We start from the raw sequence: 24,946 nt of genomic DNA, 5'->3' as shown, positions 1-24,946 counted from the left end.
GACCATCACTGTTTAAGCTGGACTCAGGATCTCCAGACAAAAACTGCTTGCTAAACCCAACCAACTAGCTGGATGAACCTATACCTCTCAGGGCTCCTTAAGCCACTTTGGGTTTTGCTAATATTTTTCATGCCCACACCTCAACTCCAAATCTGTAAACTTTAAGCATCAACTCCCCATTTCAAGCACACAGGGTTTAGTGAGATGGCCTGAGTTCATCTCGCTGGTAGAATTCTTTAGTGGCATCTCCCCATCCCTTTCCCACCCTCAAAGCCCATCCTGATGGTGTGGTCACAGCACTGGAGAAACCATAGACCTTCTTAACTGGGATTACCAACACCTTCTCTTAGTACCTATTCACATGGCCTTGGATGTTGGGTGACTGCCTGTTCAGGGAAAGTGGGGAGGGTGAGAGGGATTGAAAAGGCAGAGGGCACATGGACACTAGTTCCTTGCTATATTGGTCTGCTCAGGCTGCATAGAGAATACCACAGACTGCATGGCTTAAAGATCAGAAATGTATTTTCTCACAGTTCTGGAGGCTGGAAGTCCACGATCCAGGCTCCAGCAGGTTTGATTTCTCTGGAGACCTCTCCCCTTGGCTTGCACGTGGACATCATCTCTTTGTGTCCTCACATGGCTTGTTCTCTGTGTGTGAGCTCCTAGTATCTCATCCACTTCTTATAAAGACACTAGTTCTATTGGATTAGAACCTTATCTTCTTGCTTCTTATTTTCTTATTTTCTGTATGTCCATTGTATGTTTTTTGGTTTGAGGTCACCATGAGGCTAGGTCGTATTTATGACCTTGTTTAACCTTAATTACATCCTTTTATTTTATCTTCGGTTGCTGATCATGATGTGCAATTCATTACCTTTTTTTTGAGATAAGTCTCGCTCTGTTGCCCAGGCTGGAGTGCAGTGGCATAATCTTGACTCACTGTAGTCTTCACCTCCCAGGTTCAAGCAATTCTCCTGCCTTAGCCTCACGAGTAGCTGGGACTACAAGCACGTGCCACCACACCTGGCTAATTTTAGTATTTTTAGTAGAGATGGGGCTTCGCCATGTTAGCCAGGCTGGTCTTGAACTCCTGACCACAGGTAATCTCCCCAACTGGGCCTCCCAAAGTGCTGGATTACAGGTGTGAGCCACCATGCCTGGCCATTAATTACCTTCTTTTAAAGGCCCTATCTCCAAATACAATCTCATTGGAGGTTAGCACTTCACATATGAATTTTGAGGGGACACAGCTCAACACCTACCATAACTGTTTTCCTCACAGAACATCCCTTATCCTCTGATCTTGCCCTTCTTATCTGAGTGGGAAAAAAGTAGATACTGGCCAAGAAATTCAAGTATGACTGTGCAGTTTGAGAATTGCTAAGCTAGGTAGGGATGGTGCATGAGATAGAATGAAAAGGTGGATGGATGGATGCATGAATGGATGGTTATTACATGGAAAGACAAATGAATGAATAAATGACTTTGGCAGTGTGTTGATGGCACCAGGACAGAAATTACATTCTGTTTCTTTAGGGTTTGTCTTTTTTTTTTTTTTTAAATAGTACAGGGGTTACAAACTCAAATGTCCATGCTAGACAGGTAAAAAGAGTTGCAAAAAGAGGCCAGGTGCAATAATAGGCGGTTGTAGGGACTGACAGATTAGAGAGAGCCTACCGTATTTAAATGGGCAGCAGTTACTAACAAAGACTCTCATTTTGACCAAACTTGAGTCAGGCTCCTCTGAGTCGTCTTTCTGACTAGGCCCCAATCTTGGGCTCTATCCTTGGCTTGCTTAGTCCAGTTTTAGCAAGAATCCTGCTAAGTCAATTGAGTGAAAATTCCCCACCCTTGGTATTTGATCACCCTCGGTACCTAATCATATTCCTCAGCCCCCACCTCTAATATCCTATCACCCTTGCCTGCCTTCAGTAAGAATCCTGCCATGTCAGCTTAGCCAGAATCCCCCTAGCCTTGGTGTTTCTTCTTAGTAATTTTTCATCCACTGACATTCACCCTGCTCTTTGGCTATAAATTACCACTTTTCCTTGTTGTATTCGGGGTTGAGCCCATCTCTCTCTACGGCTGCAAAATGCCATTGCAGTGTTCCTTCTTGAATAAAGTCTTACTTAAAGCCTTTAACAAACTGTCATGAAAAATTTCTCTTTCACAATCTCAGCTCCAGCCAATTGTTATCTTGTGGGATGCTTGCCTCATGTTGCCAGAACGTCTGATTTTACAAGGGAAGCCAGAAATCTGGGTTTTCAGATAAATTTTTTCTTTATTTTTATTTTATTTATTTATTTTTTGAGATGGAGTTTCGCTCTTGTTGCCCAAGCCAGAGTGCAGTGGCACAATCTCAGCTCACTGCAACCTCCGCCTCCCAGGTCCAAGCAATTCTTCTGCCTCAGTCTCCCAAGTAGCTGGGATTACAGGTGCATGCCACCACGCCTGGCCTTTTTTTTTTTTTTTTTTTTTTTTTTTTTTGTATTAATTTTTTCTTTAAATACATCTTGAAATTCAAAATTTATAAAATACTCTATAAGTCAAATGAATGCTTTTATAGTCCGAATGCACCCTGGAGGCTGCCAGATTTCCACTCTTGGGAGGCATCTGTAATGTTATCACATGAGGATATAGATGCTTGTGAGTTCGGGCTCATGAGTAGACTGCCTGGGTTCCTGCTGCAATCCACCACTTACTAGCTTTGTGATCTCAGGCAATTATGCACATAATTCTTACAGTTATTGTAAGGTTAAAATTATTCAATGCATGTAAGTACCTAGACCAATGCCTGCTGCCTAGTAAGAAAGCAGTAACTGTGAGCTGGTATTATTAGCTAGTATCATGAAACCTCTTGGTTCCCAATAATACCATTTCTGTAAAATGGGGAAACCCATTTGCCTTTTTTACCCCCTAAAGGCTTGTTGTGCACGTAAAAGAAGAACAAGTGTGAAAGAGCTTGAAAAAGTGGACACATTAGTAAGAAATATACCAGGCATTTCTATGTTCCTATTCCCACAGATGAGGCACAGCCTTTCCCAGTGCAGGGCTGGGACTCTGTAGGAAGAGGAAAATAGCAGTAACTAGAACCAGACCTTTCTTCTTTTCAGGTTCATTTGTTGTTTTGTTGTTCTTAGCATTTGGTGAGTTTTTCTTTTTCTTTCTTTTTTCATTGTGAAAAATTTCAACATTCAGAAAAACAAAGAAAATAGTATAATGAACACTCAAATGCCCTTATCTAGATTTCCTAATTATTAACATTTGGCAGATGTGCTTCACTTGGTGAGTTTTCCCGGCAATTATATGCGAATGGAACACACAGAGATGTGGTAGGGAAGTGGGGAGAACTGCAGAATAAAGATACAGACTGGGAGGCTGAGAGCCGTAACTGCCTAAGCCACTACTTATTTTTTAAACATGTAAGATCCAATCAAGTGTGGAGGGTTGCCTTTTGGATAGGACCCTGGAGAAGGGACTTTTCTGCAGAATGGTTTGTTATGGAGAATACATTGTTACCACCTTAAAGAAAGTAATGTAAATGAGATAACAGAAATCATTTTATTATTTATGTGATTTTAATTTATTTTTAAAGTATCAATTTTTTGCAAAGAGAATATATTCATGTATTGCTTATGTCATTGAAAATTAAAAATTTCTAGAGAGACTTTCAATGTGAAAATGTCTCTGCCATGAAGAACTCAGGGGTTGAAACTTGTGGATCTGAGAGAAGTCTGATAAAATCAGTGATTTAAAAAATATTGATCACTAAAAATGAAAGGTTTTAAAGGCAGAAACACTCTGATTCAAGGAAAGTATATGCTAATGATAAGTGATTCGTTTCTGGTAGATTACTGAAAAGATTCTCTAAGACATATTGCCCCATTTCTCAACATCAACTATTACCGCATTTAAATGCTACCTCTTCTCTCTGGAAAGGATGTCTTAACAACATGAAAGCAACTAAACTTTGCTTTAAAATTCTATTATTCAGACTCCTCATTAATTTAAGCTGACACTCCTTCTCAATTGGGGCAAATCATCAAAGCTTTATTGTATTGAGAACCTTGAATTCAGCAACAAAGAGCGTGGGGTATGGAGGGAAAACGTTGGGAGGGGAAGGGTGGAGAGCTCCCAAGGCCAAAAGAAGGGAGGGGTAGGGAGGAACACTGCAGGAAGGACAGCAGAGAGAAAGATGGGCCATGGAGAGGCCAAGGGGAGAGCAGGGAGTTAGAAAAAGACTGAGATAAGCAATGGGAGGCCTCCTCAGAGGGGCCTTACACTGTCAAACTGCCCCTGGAGCCTCTGCTCATCAACATAGTAGAAGCAAAACCAGCCTACAACTTTGTAGTCACAATTTTTTCTCCAGAGTTAAGGATAAAAAGGGAGCTAGGAGACAAGGAAAAGGAAAACATTCCCTTTCTTCCTACATTCGGGTGCCTCTCCAATCTTCTTCCTGTGGCACCTGCCCAGCAGCCAGTCCTGCCAGTAAGCCCACTCCACAGACCCTGAGGCCTGGAGCCCCAGCCCTGGTCATGGATTAGTGCCTGGCCAAGTTGCACCCCCACCTCAGGCCCCCAGCAGTGCTCCCTCTCTTCCTTTCTGTTGTGATTGACTCTGAGATATATGATGTGGGATGTACTAGGTGCAACGCATCGTGCTCATTATTGAGGCATAAAGTAAGAAAGGATCTTTTGAAATGTGAGGACATCATCCACAAACTGTCATTGACCATCTACGATTTATAGCTAGAATGTAATAAGATTTGTAAGATGAACTTTAAAGCCTAAAAGAAAACTGAGTTTTTTCAATGTGTAAATTTAATAAATATTAATTTCAAAAACCAGAGTAGCCCCAGTTGGTCTTTTCTCTGCATCAAAACAATCCTCAAGGATGCATGAAAGCCCCATGGACACTGTGGAGCAGACAGCTCCTAGTGTCCAGAAACCCATCTTAGTCCACGTCAGGGGGCACTGCAAGAATTCAGTCCTTAGCCCTACCACCTTCCAGCTCTGGGCCCTCAGAGAACACCCATAGCCTTCCCGAGTCCCAGTTCCCCAGTTTGTAAAATGGGAATAGAAATAATCTGCCTAATTTTCATGCCAGGGGGCCTGTGAAGATGACAGGGTAGATAAATGGATGGTTTTCCAGCCTTCATGGAAGGCCTGAGCCTGAGTTTATGACCTCCTCTCCAGTTTTAAGACATAAATCAGATCATGCCATTCCTCTGCTCAAAACTCTCAAGTAACCCTTTTTCACTCAGACTGAAAGCAGAGTCCTTCCACAGGCTTAGAAAGCCCTACCGATTCCAGCGGCACCTGCTTCCCCACCTCTCACGGCTCCTGGCTTGTTCACCTGTTGCAAACACACTGCCTCCTAGCTGACCCCTGTCACAGGCATTCTTTCACCTTAGGGCCTTTGCACTTCTGAACCCTTTGCTGGAACCCTTTTCCCCAGAGTACCATAGCTGACTCCCTCACCTCCTTTCCTCACATAATGGATGGCTCCCTCACCTTTAAATTTTTGCTAAAATATCACCTTCTCTGTGAGACTGACCCACTTAAAATTGCAGCCAGCTCTGCTTACCCCCATCCTGCTCTTCTTATATTTTCCCAAAGCACTTATCTCCATACAAGGTAATAAATAATCAATAGCTCAAAATGTTTGCCCTTCGTTCTGTGTCTTCTCTGTTACCATATAAGCCCTGGAGGGCAGGCATCTTTGATTTCTTCACTGAGTTTTTTCTTAAGCACCTAGAGCAGTGTCAGGTATATTAATGACCTGGAATAAATAGGTTGGATCTTTCTGAGGAGTCCAGGATATAACATCAGTAAAAGAAGGACTGCTACAACTAAAGGGATTTGTGAGCTCAAAATCCCTCCTGCTATCTCTCCATGAGCAAGTGCAAAAACTGCTGACATTTGTTCTCATGTGTGAAACCAGTTTTGAAGTTACAAATTGCTACTTGATGTCAGGTCCAAGGGCCTACACAATAGCTTGCACATAGCAGGTGCCCGGTGGTACAGATTATAAGAGGAAGGGAAGTATCATTTGTTGAGCAGCTGCCAAATGATAGGCAGTGTCTGTGCCTAGTGAGCTACAGAAGTGATTTCATGAAACTGTCAACCCTTCTACCATTGTCTCTCCAGTACCTCGTACCAAGCCTGGCATGTATTAGGTACTCAGTAAATGCCTGCTTATTTCCCCAACAACCCTCTGAGGCAGCTACCGTTATTCCCATCTTGGAAGGGCCCAAGGTTCAGATTTAGGTAGCTTGCTTAATGTCATACAGCTCGTGAGTATCAGAGCCAGGATTTAAATTCTTCTCAGACAAGCTGCAGCCTCTCTGATTCTTTGAGAGAATGTACATTAGACCATCCCTCCGAGCTTCCCTGAAGCAGAGCTGTCTCCCAGCAACCCCAGAGATGAGGGGAGGGGTCTCTTTCTCCACCTGGACTCACTTCCTCCCTTTGTGCATTTGGCTCACCTGGAGGGGTCTCCTGCTACCTTTTGATTAATGGGTCTGCCCTTCCCATCTCCCCTGGCTGAATGACCCCAGAGTTACCAGCAGTTCATCTTGACTCATAAATCAAGTTCTCAAAGACATTGCAGCTTTGTGCTCAAAATCTCACTAGAATTCAAATTATTTGTGAAAGGCATTTGCTTATGAGTAGAATGATGGATTCATCAAGTCTCTCCTTTTAAGAAAAATCTGGATGGTATCTGCTGGTGTCTCCCTGCCCCCTCCAAGAAAAAAACAGCCCTAGTTAGTCAATTTCATGTAGTTAGAATTCCCCTAAGGACCTCATACTCGGCTTCTACCCTGGCCATACTAAAGAACAGCCCTAGTTATGTTGCCATTTTACATAGAGAGAAATCATTTGCAACTTGCACATTTGTTGTGCTTCCCATATACCCATGATTAGCTCGAATTTTATTTTTTAGCCATTGCTGAAGTGTCACGCACCAGCTATTTACACTGTATAGGGACAAAACAACCTAATATATGTCCCAGACCTATTTTATAGAAGCCAAGAGGCAGCCTCTGAGTCTCCGGTTCCCAGAACTCTAGCTCTGGGAGAAAGCATCTCCATAAATCTCCCGATGCTTTATGCCAGGTTAGAATTTCTCTTGGGAACTTTTGAGTTTGTGTAAGAGTTGCCTTTAAAGGAAATTGATGAACTATAGATGTCAGGCGGGTTTTCATTTTCTGTGTGTTTTTTATTTCATCTAGAACAAACAGTGGCCTTTAGAATTGGATTCTTTTCAGAGACTCTCTCTGTAGGTTTCATGTTCAAAGGCTCCAGGTTAGAGGAGCTCGGGGTTTAGCTGAGTGTCAGAAATGACCAATTCTGACTGGATGCGGTGGCTCACGCCTGTAATCCCAACACTGGGAAGCCCAGGCAGGTGGATCACTTGAGGTCAGGAGTTCGAGACCAGCCTGGCCAACATGGTGAAACCCCATCTCTACTAAAAATACAAAAAAAAATTATCTGGGCATGGTGGCACGTGCCTGTATTCCCAGCTACTTGGGAGACTGAGGCAGGAGAATCCCTTGAACCTGGGAGGCAGAGGTTGTAGTGAGCTGAGGTCACACCATTGCACTCCAGCCTGGGTGACAGAGTGAGACTCCATCTTAAAAAAACAAAACAAAACAAAACAAAACAAAAAACACAGAAATGACCAATTTCACCAGTGCTGCTCTATTAGCAAAAGGTTGGGAGTAGTTCTTCAGTTGTATGACTATCCTGTGTACTGGAGGACATTTGTACTTCCAGCCTCATCCAGAAAATGTCAGGAGCACTCCCTGAGGCACTGTAACAGCCAGAGGTGCCTGGGCAATATTCCAAGCATCCCTGGTTGAAAACACCAGCAAGGCTATCTCTGAAAGATGGTGAACTGGGGCAACACCACTAAGTTTCACCATCTGTGAGGGGTCAGTCCAGATGGGCGCGTTCTTCCCACTGTAACCTGCTTCCTGTTCTTGTTGCCTTTGATGATCTTTGTTTGCCTGCAAGTCGGGTTTGTTACAACATTTGTTTTCATCTCTGATTCCTGCCATATAAAAATGGGGGCAATGGGAAGGAGAAAGGAAATACTGAAATTTTCCCTCGGCCTATAGCCTCCCAAGAAGGGTCGTGTTCTCTGGAATGACTTTTAACTCTTTATCCAGTTAATGATCGGGAGAGTTTGCTAGATGTAGGTTCCCAAGCCTAGCAAGCAGAGTATGGGGTAAGAGATAGAAACAGGGGCAGAAAAAAAGTGGATCCATCAGGACCCAGACACTGAGGTGCAACCAGTGGGTCTTCTCCACCTCCACAACTCATCAGTTCTGACTTGCTTGTAGATTCCTGAGTACCACTCATCCACCCTACAAGGCATGGTGGGTTTTCTCTGATTTCTAGAAATGTCAGCATTCTCTGCAAGGTGAATGGCCAGAGTCAGGATCTTCTAGTCGGGCAGGGATGATATAACTCCCTGGGCCCAGGAACCATCCAGAGAGGCTGTCAGATGAATCAGCATCTATTCATGCCCTGCCTTGCTTCTCTTGGGCATGACTGCCTCGCATGCCAACGCCCAGGCTTACAGGTCAACTATTCCAACCCTGCATCCTGCCCGCCCCACTTGCTGGGGAGTGCTCTCCATAGCTCTCAGCGCATCCTGTTTGTTCAGACCCCTTTGTCTTCCACTGGCGCAATCAAGAGAGAGGATTCCTCCGAGCCCCTTTGCTTTCGGCTTTGAAATCAGATCCTGGCACACCTGATTACACTCAATAGCTGGAAATGGTAAGGATGTCCGATGGCAGAGAGCTCTTGTTTTAAGCTCTGCATGCCAGGAAGGCAGGGGGCTGGGTCTCCTCAGGGCTACGCTGGAGGGGGCAGGATGCTCTAGCGGAGGAAGCAAACAGTGTTAACTTGAAGGGAAATGCACTTGAAAAGGAACTCGGAGCATGGGCAGCCAAGCCGCGTAGAAGCAGTGACTGAGGACACACTGTGGGGCTCAGACCCCTTCCTCTCTGCTCATATGCCCCTAGATGGGAAACATTCAGTTCCTGCCCAAGGGAACCAGGAGGGCCAAACCTGTCTGTCCTGCTTTTTCTGTAGAAGTGTCAGCTCTGAGGCCTTGACTAGGTGGAATAAATAGTGATTTACCCCCTTAACCACAGTGAAAAACCCATCAAGCATTTGGATATGAAGGGCAGCCCCTGTGTTCTCAAGGGACCCTCAGCCTCAGACACTGCCTCTTTTCAAGCCAAGATGCTGCCCTAACACGCAAGTCCAGTGGCCTTAAGAGTCATTATGAAAATTTCACACAAACCAAAGGGCACAAAGAGCATCCGTGTACCCAAACCCAGCTTAAGAAATGAAATGTTACTGATGCAATTAAAGCCGCCTTTGTCCTTTTGGTCCCATCCTTCCATCCTGGCTTCCCCCAGCAGTAACCACTCAGTCATTGACAAGCAGTGTCTCATATGTTCCGGTGATATGTGCGTCCCTCTTTGGAATTACTTAACCTTTTTGAACCTCAGTGTATTCATCGGTAAAAGGGGGCTACTGACAGGATGAAGGAAAATGATTTATGACAAATATTTGGCTGTTGTTCCTATGAAAAGGAAAAAGTCAGCAGAAGAAAATGGGTCAAATGTAAGACCCTTTCCAGCCTGGCCCCAAGTTGCCCTGACAGGCTCATCTCCTCTCTGCAGCAGTGTTCCCCAGATATGCCACCTGTGTCCGTGCTTCCGGGCCAATGTGGATGAGGTGCTTACTTGCCTGCAATGCTGGTCTCCTGTCACTGTCTTCCTTTAACACTGGACTCCACCGTCCCCACCTCTGACAGGACCCAGAGGCAATGACTCCTTGGTGCTCCCATGGCCTGATACCTCTGTCTGAGCACTTGCCGTATGGCTGTGATGTTCCTGGTGTGTCTGCCTGGCTTTTTCACTGAGATGCTTATGCAGCAAGGCAGGGACGGGGTCTTCTCCAGCCAGTGGCCTGGCCCATTGCCTTCTGGCACATGGCAGGACCATATACAGTGAATGAATGAATTCCATTAAGAACATTCGTGAGTCACAGGAGGAGGTCAAAATATCAACATTAACAGGAGCTTGGAAGAAGTTGATTTCCACCCTCATGAATGACTTCAAGGGTTTAGGTGCGTGAGTGAATGACAGTTCCATCAACAGACTACAACTTTCTGCCCTGGTTAACGCAGGGTATCTGCATGTCCCCAGTTCTCCCTAGGGGCAGTTTTCTCTTTGAAGTTCCAAATCTTCTCTGTTCTAGAAGCACAAAACTACAGGTTCTCTCTCAACTCTTCAAATGAAGTTGGAACAAATAGAATGGGGACATGAACTTTTTTCCCCATAATTTCAATAAACAACAGTTTTAGCCCAGTAGGTTTTATGCAAGCCTTCCATCTTTTTCTAGGTATCTTGACACTTGTATTCTTTTTCTTCTTGCAGCCTGTGGAAATTCCTAGAGACAGAGAAATGTGCAAACCTGTTCATCTTGCTGAGAAAAATCCACTTTACCACCACAGAAACAAAATATTGGGAAAGAGTCTTGTGGTGAGACACCCATTGTTCTCTGGTAAAACATTTGGTTGCTACTGTGTAGACTCAGCTTTAGTCATGGAATTCTAGAGGATGTGTCTCAGAAGTGGGATCAAGAACAAGCCCACAGTAATCTGCACCACAAGCTGATTTGATACCATGGCACTGACAATGGGCACACAGGTCTACCAGGAAGGGAATGGGAAATGGGAACGAGAGCAGGGGTTGGGTTGTGTTCGTGGAACACACAGGTTTTTTTTTTTTTTTAAACTTTCTCTTTCTAAAACATTTCATTTTTATGGAGGTGAAATTTATATAAGATGAAATTAACCGTTTTAAAGTAAACAGTTCCGTGGCAACTAGATATCATGATGTGCAACCAGCATCTCTGTCTACTTCCAAATGTTTTCATCACCCCAAAAGCAAGACCCATAACCGCTATGCAAGCGTTCCCATCTCCCCTCCTCCCAGCTCCTGGAAACCCACCAACCTACTGTGTCACTATGGATTTACCTATTCTGGATATTTCATATCAATGGAATCATATAGTATGTGACCTTTTGTGTCTGTCTTCTTTCACTAGTGTGTTTTCAAGCTTCCTCCATGGTGTAGCATGCACCAGTACTTCATTCCTTTTTATGGCTGAATAATACTCCATTGTCAGGATATACTGCACTTTGCTCATTCATTCATCCATCAGTGTTCATTTGGGCTGGTTCCACCCTTCAACTATTGTGAATATTGTGCTGCTATGAACTTGCATATACATGTATTTATTTGAATACCTATTTTCAATTTTTTTAAGGTATGTACCTAGGAGTGGATTTACTAGTCATATGGTGATTCTATGTTTAACTTTTTGAAGAACTGCAATTCTGTTCTCCACATGGCTGAACCATTTTGTATTTCCATCAGCAATATAGGAGCACAGGTCAGATTTTTTGGGAGTCACATTTTAAAGTGGCACAAGACCCTTCTAGAGGGCTCTGTTCCATGCACACAAAACTTGTAGTCTCCACTTGAAGACACAAATTTTGCACAAACATGCAGGCAGAGAAAGGAGAGAAAGTGGACCCTCAGCAGACAAGCTGAAAGATCGTTCAGAGAAGCAATGGGCTTCACCCATCGTCTTGCTGCACTCTCCATAGCTAAGCAAGGGGCAGACTGGAGATTCCACTGGCTCCTTTCCTTATTTTCACTTCTTTCCAGTTAGTCCCCACTACTCTACCCTTTCCACAGGACTGTAGGGTTATGGTGACTTTCCTGCACCTAGCCAGGTTCCAGTGGTGGGGGACTCTGTGAATATATGATCTAGTGTTCAGAGCTCCCAGATTTGTGCAGACTGAACTCTACACATGCTACTTGTCAACATCTGTGAGCCAGAAATAGGAGGAACACCTTTAAAAAGAAACCTACAAACACAAAGTGATTCATAGACACTGTTGAAAGGCAAAGCAGGGCCACCACCAGAGCCCCATGCAATTAGACTCATCAGAGGGAAAGGGCATAACACTGGCTTTTTTCTTAAAGCCACCTGGAAGGAGCTGAGACCTATACTAAATTTATATACAAGTATTATTTGATTGGAAGAACAAAAAACACATTGTGTCTTCCCTTGCAGTCTAGTAGCTTAACTGTCCGCAAATTTTGGAGGAAAGGCCTTCCTCACAGGGGACTGGGAACCCCTGGGCAATGTCTTTCTATGAGACATGGATGTTTATGGTTGAATAAGGGGCTGAAGGAGGAAATAGACAACAGGGGTCAGAGAGCGAGGCCAGAGGAGGCCTTTGAGAAAAGAGAGGAGTTATGCCCCCTTTTCAGTGAGTGTGGGGCCTCTGGAGGTTGGCAAGAAGAGGAGAAGGTGAAGGTTTTGAGCACTGAGAGAATGATGTTTCTGATGGGGCTTTGCCAGAAGGGGGCTCATCACATGTGAGTTTTTGCACTCATAAGCCTAAGGGGCACAATGGGTTTTTTTTTTTTTTTTTTTTTTTAAACAGAGCCTTGGTCTGTCACCCAGGCTGGAGTGCAGTGGCGCGATCTTGGCTCACTGCAAGCTCTGCCTCCTGGGTTCACGCCATTCTCCTGCCTCAGCCTCCCGAGTAGCTGGGACTACAGGCGCCCGCCACCACGCCCAGCTAACTTTTTGTATTTTTAGTAGAGACGGGGTTTCACCATGTTAGCCAGGATGGTCTCGATCTCCTGACCTCGTGATCCATCTGCCTCGGCCTCCCAAAGGGCTGGGATTGCAGGCGTGAGCCACTGCGCCCAGCCCACAGTGGGTTTTGAAATCCCAACATATCCAACTAAGAACAGGAAGCCCTGGGACTCAGCACAGACTTGAGTCCCCCATTGGATGCAGTAGGTGCCTTTTTCTCACTAAGTGGAAAGAACTTGTTTTCACTCCCTGCCAATGAGTAAAGAATGAAGAGCTAGATTTTTCCTTGAAGGTGGTGGATCATGACCCCTCCTTGAGGCTACGCAGAGAAGCAGTGATGTTACCATGGAGAGGAGTGAGCCCCTCACCCACCCAGGTGAGAGGTCTTATCCTGACTTTTTAGTCACAATCCAATGAGATATTTTGCAGGGTTAGTGGATGCAGTAGGTTAAATGGTGGCTCCAAAAGAGATACGTCCATGTCCCTACCCCTAGAACATGTAAATATGGCCTGATTTGTACAAAGGGTCTTTGCAGAGGTAATTAAGGATGTTGCGATGAGATCATCCTGGACTACCCAGGTGGGTCCTAAATCTAATGACAAGGGTCCCGGTAAGAGACACAGAGGGGGAAAGTCACGAGGAGGAGGGGGCAGTGTGACCATGGAGGCAGAGACTGGAGTTAAGCAGCCGCAAGCCAAGGCACACCTGGAGCCACTGGAAGCTGGAAGAGGCGAGGAAGAGGTCTCCCTGAGAGCCTTCAGAGGGAGCCTGGCCCTGCAGACACCTTGATGTGGGGCTTCTGGCTGCCAGGACTGTAGAGAATACATTTCTGTGGTTTTAGGCCACTCTGTTTGTGACACTTTGTTGCTGCAGCCCTAGAAAACTAATGCAGTGGGGTCGCCCAGAGAGATGAAATGACTGGAGAGAGAGAGAGAGAATGTGGTCATCTAGAAAACTGAGTTCAGCCCCCGGACTTGCTGCTGGGGTCTGAGGTGAACTTTCCTAAACATTGTGCTGTGGATCTCTTTCCTCTTGCGTTCCTCATACGTTCACTTCTCATGGCAGAGATTGGGGCTCATGGTTCACCTGAGGATACTACTAAGGACCAGGGAGGTTTTATCAGATCCTCACATCTATTTGAAATAGTGGCAATAATAATGACCATGCTCTATAGAATGCTTAACATGTGTTAGATAGGTCACATACATTATCTCATTTAATCCTCAAAACAATCCTATATGGTTGTTATTCTCATCCCCATCTTACAGATGAGGAAACTGAAGCTCTGGGAGGTCATGTAATCTGCTCAAGGTCATTTAGCAAATGCTGGTGGAGCCAGACCTTGACCCCAGGTTTGCCTGTGCTTGAGCCACAGCATTACAAAAGGCTCAAGCCCCACAGAGGTAGTCGGGCGCATCCTGTAGCACCCAGCTGTCGGATGAGAAAGGATGTATTTATTTATGTATGTCTTTTAATAGCAGCACTGGCATTAGAGTTTCTTTGTCAGTAAGGGTTGGAGTGATGGGTTGATTGAGATGAAGGTTGCTGAGATGACCTGGTGGGTCCTGCTACCAGCAGATGGATGTCAAAACATTTGCATTGAGGGGGAGATAAAGTCAAAACTGGGACGAATCAACTTTCTCTCAGCTCCAGGGCTCTGAGGTCCTTTCTTGGCTCTCAGCCCTGTCAGGAAAAGAGGAGAACCCCCTGCCACATGGTCTCTCTGGTGTGAGAAGCTGACAGTCCACTGCTGAGCTTTCCCTGCTTTGCCACAAACAGAGGGCACCTCCCCACACAACTTCCTCTCCTGCTGGAATGGGAAGAGAGGACACTGGCTATTAAGAAAAGCTCTGATGAGCTCCTGTCCTGGGGCAAACGCTGTTTCTGGAGTCCCCTCTTATAGGGCTAAACCCAGGTGGGCTCTGACTGTTGGGGGTCCCCGTGCCTCTCACAGTCATGTTTTCAGAGTTTTGGGAGATCTGGGTTGGTTTCCCTCTTGCCATGGTTCATGCTGGCGTGTGGCCAGCATGGCAGCGTCTCCCCTGCCCTCCCAGATTTCAGGTTGGAGGGAGTTCAGTTTCAGAGAGACAATCCACAGGCCTGCAGATTTCCTCCCATGCAGACCTCAGTGCAAGATAAAGTCAGGCAAGGCTGTGCCACAGCACAACAGCATAATAAATCCCCCTCTGGCCTCCTCCCAGACTTATTGTTCTATTGCAGTTGTTTTGAGTATGATCAAAAGGAAGGAAGAGACTGTGCTATCAGACTGAGGAAGAAGGATGCTCTCCTGACCGCTCCTGTTGCCCTTGGCCACCCTTATTTTAAATATGAGGAAACCAAAGGGCAACGTGCAGCCTAACCCCATCCACATCATGAGGAGCGACGAGCTGCAGCCCAGGCCCCATGGACCTTTGGTGAGGCAGCAACCCCTGTGCAAACTCACTGACAGCTACCTTGAATGTCCAGCCCTGTCCTTTTACACACCATGGGGGGCTGGAAGGCCCAAGCACAGGGTCAGCGGCACTTTGGGGCCGGAGCCGGAAGTAGGCCCTGGAGCAGCTAAGGTAGCTGTTGTTAACCCTTTGGACTGAGAACTAAGGCTGTAAGGCCACAACTGTTGGAAATAATGGGCCAGAACAGGAACTCCCCAAGCTCAGCTGGCTCAGTGCCCACTTCTCCAGATAGTGAATGGCTCAAGTTCTTTGGAAATGTTGTCAATGTCAGGGCTTTGGCCTTGCCTATGTCCAGCCCAGGTTCGGGCACAGGCATGGGGTGGGGTGTGACATCGGCCACCACCGCTGGATTCCTGCAAGGAGCTAGAGCAGAAAGCAGCAACTTGCCTTAGGCTTCAAAGGTAGAAAAGGCGGGGCTGGGTGTTCCTCTTCACAGACTTGTAGACTCACACAGTCCTCTGCCCTCACGGAGGGACATCTGCCCTGCCCAACGCCCAGATGCTGATTCGCCAGGTGCCTGGTTGCCGCAGCCTGGTCACCTTTGTCTGGGCTGGAAGGCCACGTCTGAGCCATCAAAGGAGCCTCAATGGGAGAGGACGTCAATGTGCTTCCTCAACCAGAAAGGTGGTTTGAGTTTGGCCAAAGCAGCCCAACCAAATAAGTAAAAAGCCTTTCAATGGAAAGATGGGGGCTGCTGGGAGATCACACGACAACAAAATGAGAACCATTATCAGTCTCATCCCAGCCTGAAGGAGGGAGAGCCTTTGAAGCCACAGACAGGCTGAACAGAACTTTCCACCTGAGAGACGCTGGAGATGGGAGGTCAGGCTGCACTCAGCCCCCACGAAAACTGATCAAAGCCTGCTGCAGAGGGGAGGGGGCGCACAGCTGCAGCTCCAGCTCCCCCCACGGGCCGCCCGGGACTTTCTGAAGGCAACGGGGCTGCCTTTGCAGGGGCCTGTGGGAAAACCCAACACAGATGCACATTGCAGCCAAACCCCCGAGCACTGCTGGGAGAGGGAAAAATAAACCCCTCAATAGTCCTGAAAAGAAAAGGGAGGGAATCAAAGCATACAAAAAATGCAAAGACCACCCACCTGATGAGCGCCTACCTTTCGGAAACAAATAACTCCTGGCTTCCAAGGCGCACTTCTAAAAGAACAGACGGACTGAACACTCTGCCTCAAAGCTGCGTGCACCAGGGGATTTGTGGGAAGCCATGGCCCCTTCTAAGCGTTGGAAGCTTAATTTAAAGTGTCTTGGCCTCTGTGGTGCCTATTCAAGGGCTCCCTTGCATCCGCTCTCCTCCCTGGGAACCCGGGAGACAAGAATCCTCATTTAGAAAAGGACAGGGTCCTGTGTGAACTCCTTTATGGTGGTTCTCTCAGACAGGACAGCCATATCTGCCAGGGAACATTCTAGGGGGCATCTTTCAGGCTAGATCCAGGGTGATATGGGCCCCTGCGAGGACACCTTGGAAGGCTGTGTTGGTTCTGCCTGGACTGGTCCCTCTGGGACAGCCTCAGCCTACCCTGCCTGGCCTCACCGCTCCTCCCTCTGGCCTGAAGCCTCCTTTGGAGGACTGACACTTCATGGAGACTGCAGTTTGATCTTTTCTGAAGTGGAGACAACAAAGCAAAGCCACTTCCACTGCGTGCTCTCTCAAAAGAATAGGAAAGCTCTTCTCTCCTCCTTGGGAATGGGTTTGAAGGGAGGGTGGAGTGTGCAATGATGGGGAGGCCGTGCAGGTATTTTGGTGGAGGAGGGTGTGTATGGAGGAAATGAGCTGCCCAGAAGCACAGGAGAAATTGACATGAGAACATTTCAGAAGCACTGGTTTAACCGGCTGACATTCTTTCCAAAATGGATGGACAAGCCTTTAGGAGTAGACAGAGGGCCTCAGGGAGGAGAAACAGAGCTGAGGAAGAGGCATCTCCCTTCCGCCTCCTCCGGAGGCTGATGCTAGAGAGAAGGCAGCAAGGCCTCACCGAGTGCCTACCCACCACTCACTAGATTTCTATCTTTTTATTACCTTACCCTGGGAGATAAATGGGGTTATCTCCATTTTACAGGTGACAGAGATTCAGAGAGGTGAGGAGAGGCTCTCCAAGGACTCCTATGGAAGTGTCAGCTGGAATTCAACCCTCAGGCAGCCTGGCTCCAAAGTTCACAACCTTTCCTACTCATTTCAGCCCTGCCCTGCCTCTCAGGGCTAAGAAGATGTGAGTAGATGTTCCATAAGTATGTATTAAATTGAACTGAACTCAGCAGCTGAACACACACAGGCCTCTTCCACCCTGACCAAGAGGATTCCTTTGAGGGTCTGGGGTATGGAAAGAAATTCTCTGAGGTGCTAAATAAAATCCTGCTCTGAGGTACAAGGAGGACTTTTTTGAAATTAATAGCTAATAAAGTTTATTCAGACCCCAAAAGGAAAAACGGAAAGGAATTGGAACCATTTTAAAAACAGAGTCGGTAGATAATAAAACTTCACGCTGGTGTTGTTGTCTTTCATCAAGAAGCACAAAGTGCTCACAGGCTTTAATTACATCTTCATCCCTACGGCCCCTTCTGAAGTTGGTAGATGCACGTTAATAGTACCTTTCATTTTAGGCATGGACACATTCCGGACCAGAAGCTTTAGCAATTCTCCCCAAGGCAAGCGGAGTGCAGAGCTGGATCAGGGCGCAGTGACTCTCCACACCGGCATTCCATGCCACCTCCGGTTGTATTTCCTCACTCCGCAGCTGAAACCAAGGACTTCATTGATGTATTTAGGGGGAGGGGGGTCTGAAGGTCTAGGAAAGAAGGTGGGCAGAACCAAGGAATTAGGCCTCCACTTTGGCCTGCACACCATATAAATCCCCTCTTTGTTCACCCATACGTACATTCTTTAATTTAGGCATGTGTTCATTTGTGTACATCAATGAGTTTGCTCACAGTCACAAGGGTGCCGAAGCCTGAGCTGGACCACTCACTTTACGTAATGCCACAGCAGACATTCAGTGCCTCTGATCATGAAGACTGGAGAAAGGTGTCTGGGCTGGGCCTGTCCTTGACGCTCGGGAGGGAAACTCTCCCAGTGGACCCTGGGATTGGGATGTAGAGGCTAAGACAGCTAGAGATGGGAAAGGGAACTTAAACTGCAAGGGAGTAATCCTTTTTTTTTTTTTTTTTTTTTTTTTTGCTAGTTCATTTTCAATCATTCATTTCCTGGCTTAAAAAGTAATTAATAGTAGTAATCGCATATGGCTTTTTAATGGCTCTCCATTGCCAAATACTATTTAAGCACAAATTTCTTCACTAGACACTGGAGCCCAGTGTCCACACTTGATGGTGTGGCTCCATCTGGGACCCCAGTCTCATTTCTTGTTCTTAATTTCTGCACAGTTATTCCTAATTTGTGAACTGCAGACCAGCAAAAGGCCAGGGCATTTCAGCAAGGGGTCCATAACTCTTAATACCACACCAAACATGGGCGGCAGCTGAAATCCATAATATGTAAAACTCAGGCAAATTTGAAAGGCTGTCAAATTCCTAGCAGCTCTTTGTCATTACGTGTTTTCTTGGGTACAAAGTTTAACAACTGTTACAAGAAGGGGCCTGCATTGTGATAACGGTTTTCAACCTGGGATCCAAGGAACCCTTCAGAGATACCCTGAAGTATAGATGGGGGAGCACAAGGATGGAGCAGGAGCAGATGGAGATACCCCATCCCCGCACACACACAGCTAACTCATCCGTGTAACCAGAGAGAGACTGTTTTGATCAGTTTTGTACACTGGGCTTTCTAGTAAGATTTTATTTGAAGAAAGGACTCTGCCACAGAGGTGAGTGGGGTAGAGTTTGCAAGCAATGGCTACAGACGAAGTACATGTGTTTCTAGCCAGTCCCTTGCACAGTTCAGTGGGGCACAGTGAGAAATCTGTCAGTCGCCCTTCTGTCCAGATCCACACAGTAAGAACTCTGGGTTTGTTAGTGTCTTAGATGCATGAAGTCCCATCTGACTCTTAGAAATAGCAAGTGAGCTTGTAGATTAGCCAATCTTTTTTTTTTTTTTTTTTTTTTTTTCTGAGATGGAGTCTCACTCTGTCGCCCAGGCTAGAGGGCAGTGGCATGAACTCGGCGCTCTGCAACCTCTACCTCCCTGGTTCAAGCAATTCCCCTGCCTCAACCTCCCTAGTAGCTGGGATTACAGGCACGCACCATCATGCCTGGCTAATTTTTTTGTATTTTTAATGGAGATGGGGTTTCACCATGTTGGCCAGACTGGTCTCGAACTCCCAACCTCAGGAGATCCGCCCGCCTCAGTCTCCCAAAGTGCTGGGATTACAGGCGTGAGCCACCGCGCCCAGCCAGATTAACCAATCATTGTCAATGCAAAGACAGTATCCACTTTGCATATGTACTGCTGAAGGAATCATTAGAACATTCACTGCTGCTGAGGGTCAGGTGGGAAATTCTTTCTATACCAGCTTTTCTTGTGGGCCAAAATTCCTAGAGGGATAGTGGCCACTTGGGGTCCATTTTTTTCTCCTTCAGTTTCTACCTAAATTTGTCTTTGCTTATGTGGCTGGGGCCTGCCACTCAGACTTTCAGGACACAGTGTGCCCCCAGGCAGCCCGGGCCTAGAACAATTGTAGTAATAAGAGGTGACAAAGCAGGACCTTGAGACAGAACTTCCAGAAATTCTTTGGCTGAGCCTCCGTCCTCCCAGCCAGGTTTCAGACAGGGCGACACATAAAGAAATCTCCGAACAATCCAGAGCAGTGCACGTTAGCGAGCGAAGCTCAGGCAGGAGATGGGAAGGAATGCCTTTGTCTCTGCTTTCCACACTGCCACCCATAGCTCATTCTCAAAAGCCACCTCCCCAACACTCAGGCTCGGGGTAAATGCTACAAAACGGGGTGGAAACCTCTCATGACCTCCTCTGTGTTGCATGAACGCCTGTTAAAGGCGAAGGAAAACAATGGCAAACAGACCCAGGCCTGTCACAGCTGTGCTGGGGCCAGCTGGGATGTGCCTGTGTGTGCCTGTGTGTGCTGCGTGCATGTGTGCATGCACGCCGGTGCACACGTGGGGATATAAATATCCTTGGCTCCCCAGCTCCTGTGTGCTGGATCGTGCTGAGTGGGCACAAAGTTCTGCGTGTGTCCGAGGCGGGGAGGGGCAGCACCAGCATGCCTAGGCACTCTTGTTTATATATGGAAAGGCAGGTGGGGAGACAAAGGAGAAGGTTTGGGAATGGCTGTGTGCCCGTGTATGTATGGGCAAATCTCACTGTTGATGTGTCTTGGGGGAAATTGAGGGAAATTTTGTGCTTGGGTATGTGTGCATGCATGGCAGGTGCCCACACTCAAGTGTGCAGAGGGGGAAGCTGAAAGAAAGTTTCGAGATTCTGTGAACATTCTCAGTTAGAAAAAAATTTGGCAACTCCCCATACCACAGGTGGGTACACAGTCAATGCTTGTGAAGTTCATTTCCTGTACTAGTTACCAGCCCTTGTTTATACAGGACACAAGATGTGATCGGTAGCAAAAGCTCTAGGTCTCCAGGGTGAATTGCGGGAGAGTGTGTAGGTGGAGAGGGTCGGGAGGGAGTGTGGGCATCACTGCCCAGGTCCCCTTGAAGTACAAAGGAAATCAATTTTCAACATTAATCCATAATTCCACCCATATATGTTCAGAGGGAAGAGAAAGCAGACTTCTAATTTTAGAATGACACCCTCCTTCAGTTGCTCCAGTACTGTTTTAGCACCCAGTCTGCTCGGGCCAGGGGCAGCTCGGGTGTCCTCATGTGTGTTTATGGGTTTGAAATGCATCTGGCTTGTTCTGCTTTGAGCTTTAGTTTGTGAGCCCAGCCCCAGGAAGTGTTTATGAGCTTTTTCACTTTGCTTTATTCTGGCTCGGCTTTGTTTGGTAGCACAGAAGGGTAGAGTTTGACATAAATACTGTGTTCTTTGTGTGAGGGCTTCAGATTGCAGAGGGTCCTGGGACTGGCATTCCATAGGAAAGCTGAGGAGTTTGACCCACCCCGTGATCACACACCTGTAAGCGAACATTCTGCACACCTCGATATGGGAAGAAACCGAACTCTGTAAACAAACTCCTGGGCACGTGACCTCCTCCGAGTCTACTTGCCAGTTCGTTCATCCAAGTGGTGACCAGCTCACAATAGACACTCAGTGACTGCTAATTAACTCAGTGACTGCTAATTAACCATGGAATATTCCATTCCACTGCATTACCAAAGTGCCAGCGTCACTCCTCAGCATAGCTCAGGACCCTGTCCAATCAGCTGTCCCGAACACCCACTTCGGTCCACGGTTCACATTCATGTCATAGTCCTGAGCCCCTGCTCTTCCGCCAGTCTCGACCCAAGGAAGCAGTGGCAGAAATCTCCTGTCTGTTGGGTTCCATGGAGCAGAGAGCCTGAACCCACCCGGAAACCAAGTCTAGACAAAACAGAGCTTTGAGGTTTACACCCACAACCTTTGTGCCGTCAGAAGCAGAGGGTGCCAGGGGATCCACTGGAGGCTCCCTGGGAAGCAGAAGCCAGAGGTGCCGTGCTATTTCTCCATCTGGCCAAGGGCTTAACCCTGCTGAAGACTATTTCTGAGTGGAGTCCCCATGATGAGGGGACCCAAAGATGCTAATGGGGTTGTTTCCCAGGCTTTGTTCTGGTCCAGTGCAGGGCTCCGGTTGTTGATGGTGATGGGAGTTTGCTTTATACTTGGTCTGCTCGGTTGGAGTCCTCTGCCACCCTCTGGCAATTCACAACCTCTAGTCACTTGGAGACCTCTGAACAATAGCAGGACTCTAAAGACTGGGACCCATGGCTCCTCGGTGAATTCTGAAACTGCTTTGAGGTGCTGCCTAAAGTTCAAGGAGAAGCTTACCAAGGAAAGTGGACTTGGGGACAGCAATGGAAACAGAGACAGTGAGGTACAGGCCACTTGCTACCCCCTTTGTAGGAACTTTCAGCTCCTGTTAGCTAGAGACCTTTGCAGAGTCAACATTCTATGCGAACCAGTGTGGCACCCTGCTGGTCTATGATTCTGTTCAAGGCCCAGACATAACCAGCCCTTCATGGGCTTCCAGACCAATGAGATTGCAGCCTGGAGTGACGTCCTACCTTGGCTGGAAGGGTCTCCCCACCCAGGCCTGGTCCTGCAGGAAATGGTTCCCATGGGGAGAACTCCTACTGCCCCAGGGCAGCAACTTCCTTGGTGTCATCAGTTTACCTGCCAGTCTCATCTCTGGGAGGGTACCAGTTTCTCTGGCTTCCCTGCCTGTACCCAGAATGATCCCAACACTTATTTCGCCCCTGAAAGCCTTGGAAGGATGCCCGCTTACATTTCTAGTGAATAGCATTTCCATTGGAGGCCCTTCACCCAGGGTTCCCTACAAAGGGGTTTGCTTTTAGGGAAGGGCAAGGTGACCTTGCTTTGTCCTCCTGAAGCACCACATGTGCCTCTCCATCACTGTGCCTGTCACACAATCACAATCCTCCCCTTCCTGTCTCTGCCCTGCTAGCCTAGAAGCGCCTGAAGGCAAGAGCTGTCTTAGAGGCACACTGGGAAAATAGGGGGCCCTGGGTCCTGATGGAGTGAGGGCCCGGCTAGGGCCAGAGGGCCTGGGCTCACCAGCCACTGGGCCTGGATAAACATGGTTTTCAAGGGGTGAGTGTAGTCTGGCCTATCTGATTCTCATCCCCACTCCCTGAGAGTGCTATTGAAAACGAAGGCACACTACCCTGAGCCCTTCACTGGCTTGTCAAGTGGTGGTGTGGCACACATAAGGGAGCATTGCTATGTGAAAGCTCCCCAGCTCCCTTCATTACGGTCATCCCACGGACAGAGGACCATGCTGTGACTCAGAGGCCCAGCTCTTCCTAGCTGTGCTGTTCCCTAAGTGAACTTCAGTGAGTTGCTTTATCTCAGTGACTGTGTTTCATCTGTGAAACGGGAGTGTCGGATTGTCAGGGCAAGACCTTGGAACCTTCACTGAGTGGCATGGTCGTGGGCATTCCTTCTTATTGTCATTGCTTAAATAAGCACGAAGATACTTTCCTGAAGAATGATGTTTGGAAGGAAGGAACCTAGACTTTGGTATGGGGTGGGAATGGAGTAAATCCTAAATCCATTCCTTGTTAACAGGCTTGTAAGTGGAATTCTTGCCTAGCAAGATTTAGGATAGTTCTCTAGCTCAGCAGTCGGCAAACGTTTACTGTAAAGGGGCAGAGAGTGACTATTTTTGGCCTTGCAGGCCACAGGGTCTCTACCACAACTGCGAGGCAGCCATGGACAATACATAAACAAATAGACATGGCCTTGTTCCAGAGGACTTTATTTACATCGGGCTGCAGGCCGGATTTGACCAGTCAGCCATGGTTTGCTTACCCCTGCTTTAGCTTATGGGGGGTGCCCAGCAAGCACTTGGGAAATTAATTTGTTGAAGATAGGTGAGTAGAGGCCTCTGCTAGTCCTGTGCCTTGGTTTTAGCTCTGTTTACACAGGACCAGGTTCTGTGTTCTTGCCACTGAGTCACAGCTGCAAGACCCTCACCTCCTGCTAGCCCCACTCCCCCAGCTTTGAGTGATCCCAGGTTCCTTCAAGCCCACTGCTGAGTGGGGAGCAGTTTCTGTGCCTTCCAGGGTCTGTCTCCCACACTGCCACTCCCTATCCAGGGCCTTTTCCCTCCATCCTGAGTTTGTGGGACACACAATTTGTAATCTCCTTAAAACTGAAGAAGCGAGGTCTCTGATTCATGTAGATTAAAATCAGCTGCAACCTATTAATGGTCCAGGGCCCAAGACAGATTTTAGGAAACAAAAACACTGGACCAAATTAGACTGAGCCGGCCTCTGTCTCCAGGGAAGGGAGGTAGCGTAGGAGGCTGGGGGCGGGGGAGTGGCCATGTGGTTTTCATTACTTTGGATTCTCTTCCTGAAGCGAAGTCACCCAACACAAAGCGAATGGAGCGCCAAGGCAGCGGCCAGCCTCTGGAGCCCGGCTCTCCCTGGTAGAAGCCCTGGGTCCTGTTGGGGGGCTCTGGCTGGTTGTGTGTCTGTAATTAACAGGTTTCAAAGTGGTTATTTTGGAAAAGAGAATTTCAGTGGCGCGTTAAAATCCTTTCATCAGCCATCAGCTGCCGTCCCAAGGCCTTCAGCAAGGCCTGAGCCACTTAAGGCTTCTGAGAGCTTTAAATTCCCAGGGTCCTGTTTGAGAATGTGTTGGCTTTTGCCATGGGTTTTATTGGGCTGATGGTTGCCATGATTTTCATTATGTTGTTTGGTTCCTGGGATCATAAAAATGTTTGCCTCTTCCTAGAGTACCTAGGATCATTAAAAAGAAAAGGAAAAAAAAAAAAGACCCTGCATTTGTAGCTGCTACATAACATACAAACCGTGGCTTCCTTGGGGGAAAAGGGCCAGCTCCAGCTCTGGGCTAGGGAAAATCATCAACCTGGAAGAGACAGGACAAGCAGCCACACCCAGTCTCCACCTCCCTCCCATCCAAGGACACTGAGGCCCAGAGAGATGCTCCTCTAAAGCCGGTCTGGAATCCTGGTCCCACTCTCGGTCAGGTGCTCTTTCTCTTCCTGGTGACTTGAGGCTGTGAGTAGAGTTGGGAAAGGTAGAGGAGTCTGAATTCTGCTGGACTAGTGCTTTGGGACACCTCTAGGTGTGGAAGAAATGGTCAGATTTACAGGCAGCATAAAGTGAAATGCTGATGTGGACAGAGGAGCAATCCGGGCCAGCACGGGCATTCCCATGGCGGATAG

At 47.3% G+C, this 24,946-nt stretch overlaps 1 protein-coding gene across 16 annotated transcripts in view; it reads left to right on the top strand.

The window, feature by feature from the left end:
* Window positions 1-24,946, top strand: part of LOC105472874 (RAD51 paralog B) — an 861,624-nt gene that overhangs the window by 661,569 nt on the left and 175,109 nt on the right. For 3 of the 16 annotated variants that reach the window (XR_981892.3, XR_011625799.1, XM_011726439.3), the window contains one exon: window positions 10,463-10,916. The exons of 6 other annotated variants lie outside the window; for them this stretch is intronic. Coding sequence is in view for 2 of the 10 variants with exons in the window: in XM_011726439.3 (XP_011724741.1) it covers window positions 10,463-10,479 (17 nt within the window). In the remaining 8 variants the exon portion in view is untranslated. 7 more of the 16 variants (XR_011625798.1, XR_011625797.1, XR_981890.3 and 4 more) reach the window with 6 other exon arrangements.

The sequence above is a fragment of the Macaca nemestrina genome, chromosome 7, assembly GCF_043159975.1.
Source record: "Macaca nemestrina isolate mMacNem1 chromosome 7, mMacNem.hap1, whole genome shotgun sequence".
Lineage (NCBI taxonomy): Eukaryota > Metazoa > Chordata > Mammalia > Primates > Cercopithecidae > Macaca > Macaca nemestrina.
This window is presented reverse-complemented; position numbering and strand designations above follow the sequence as displayed.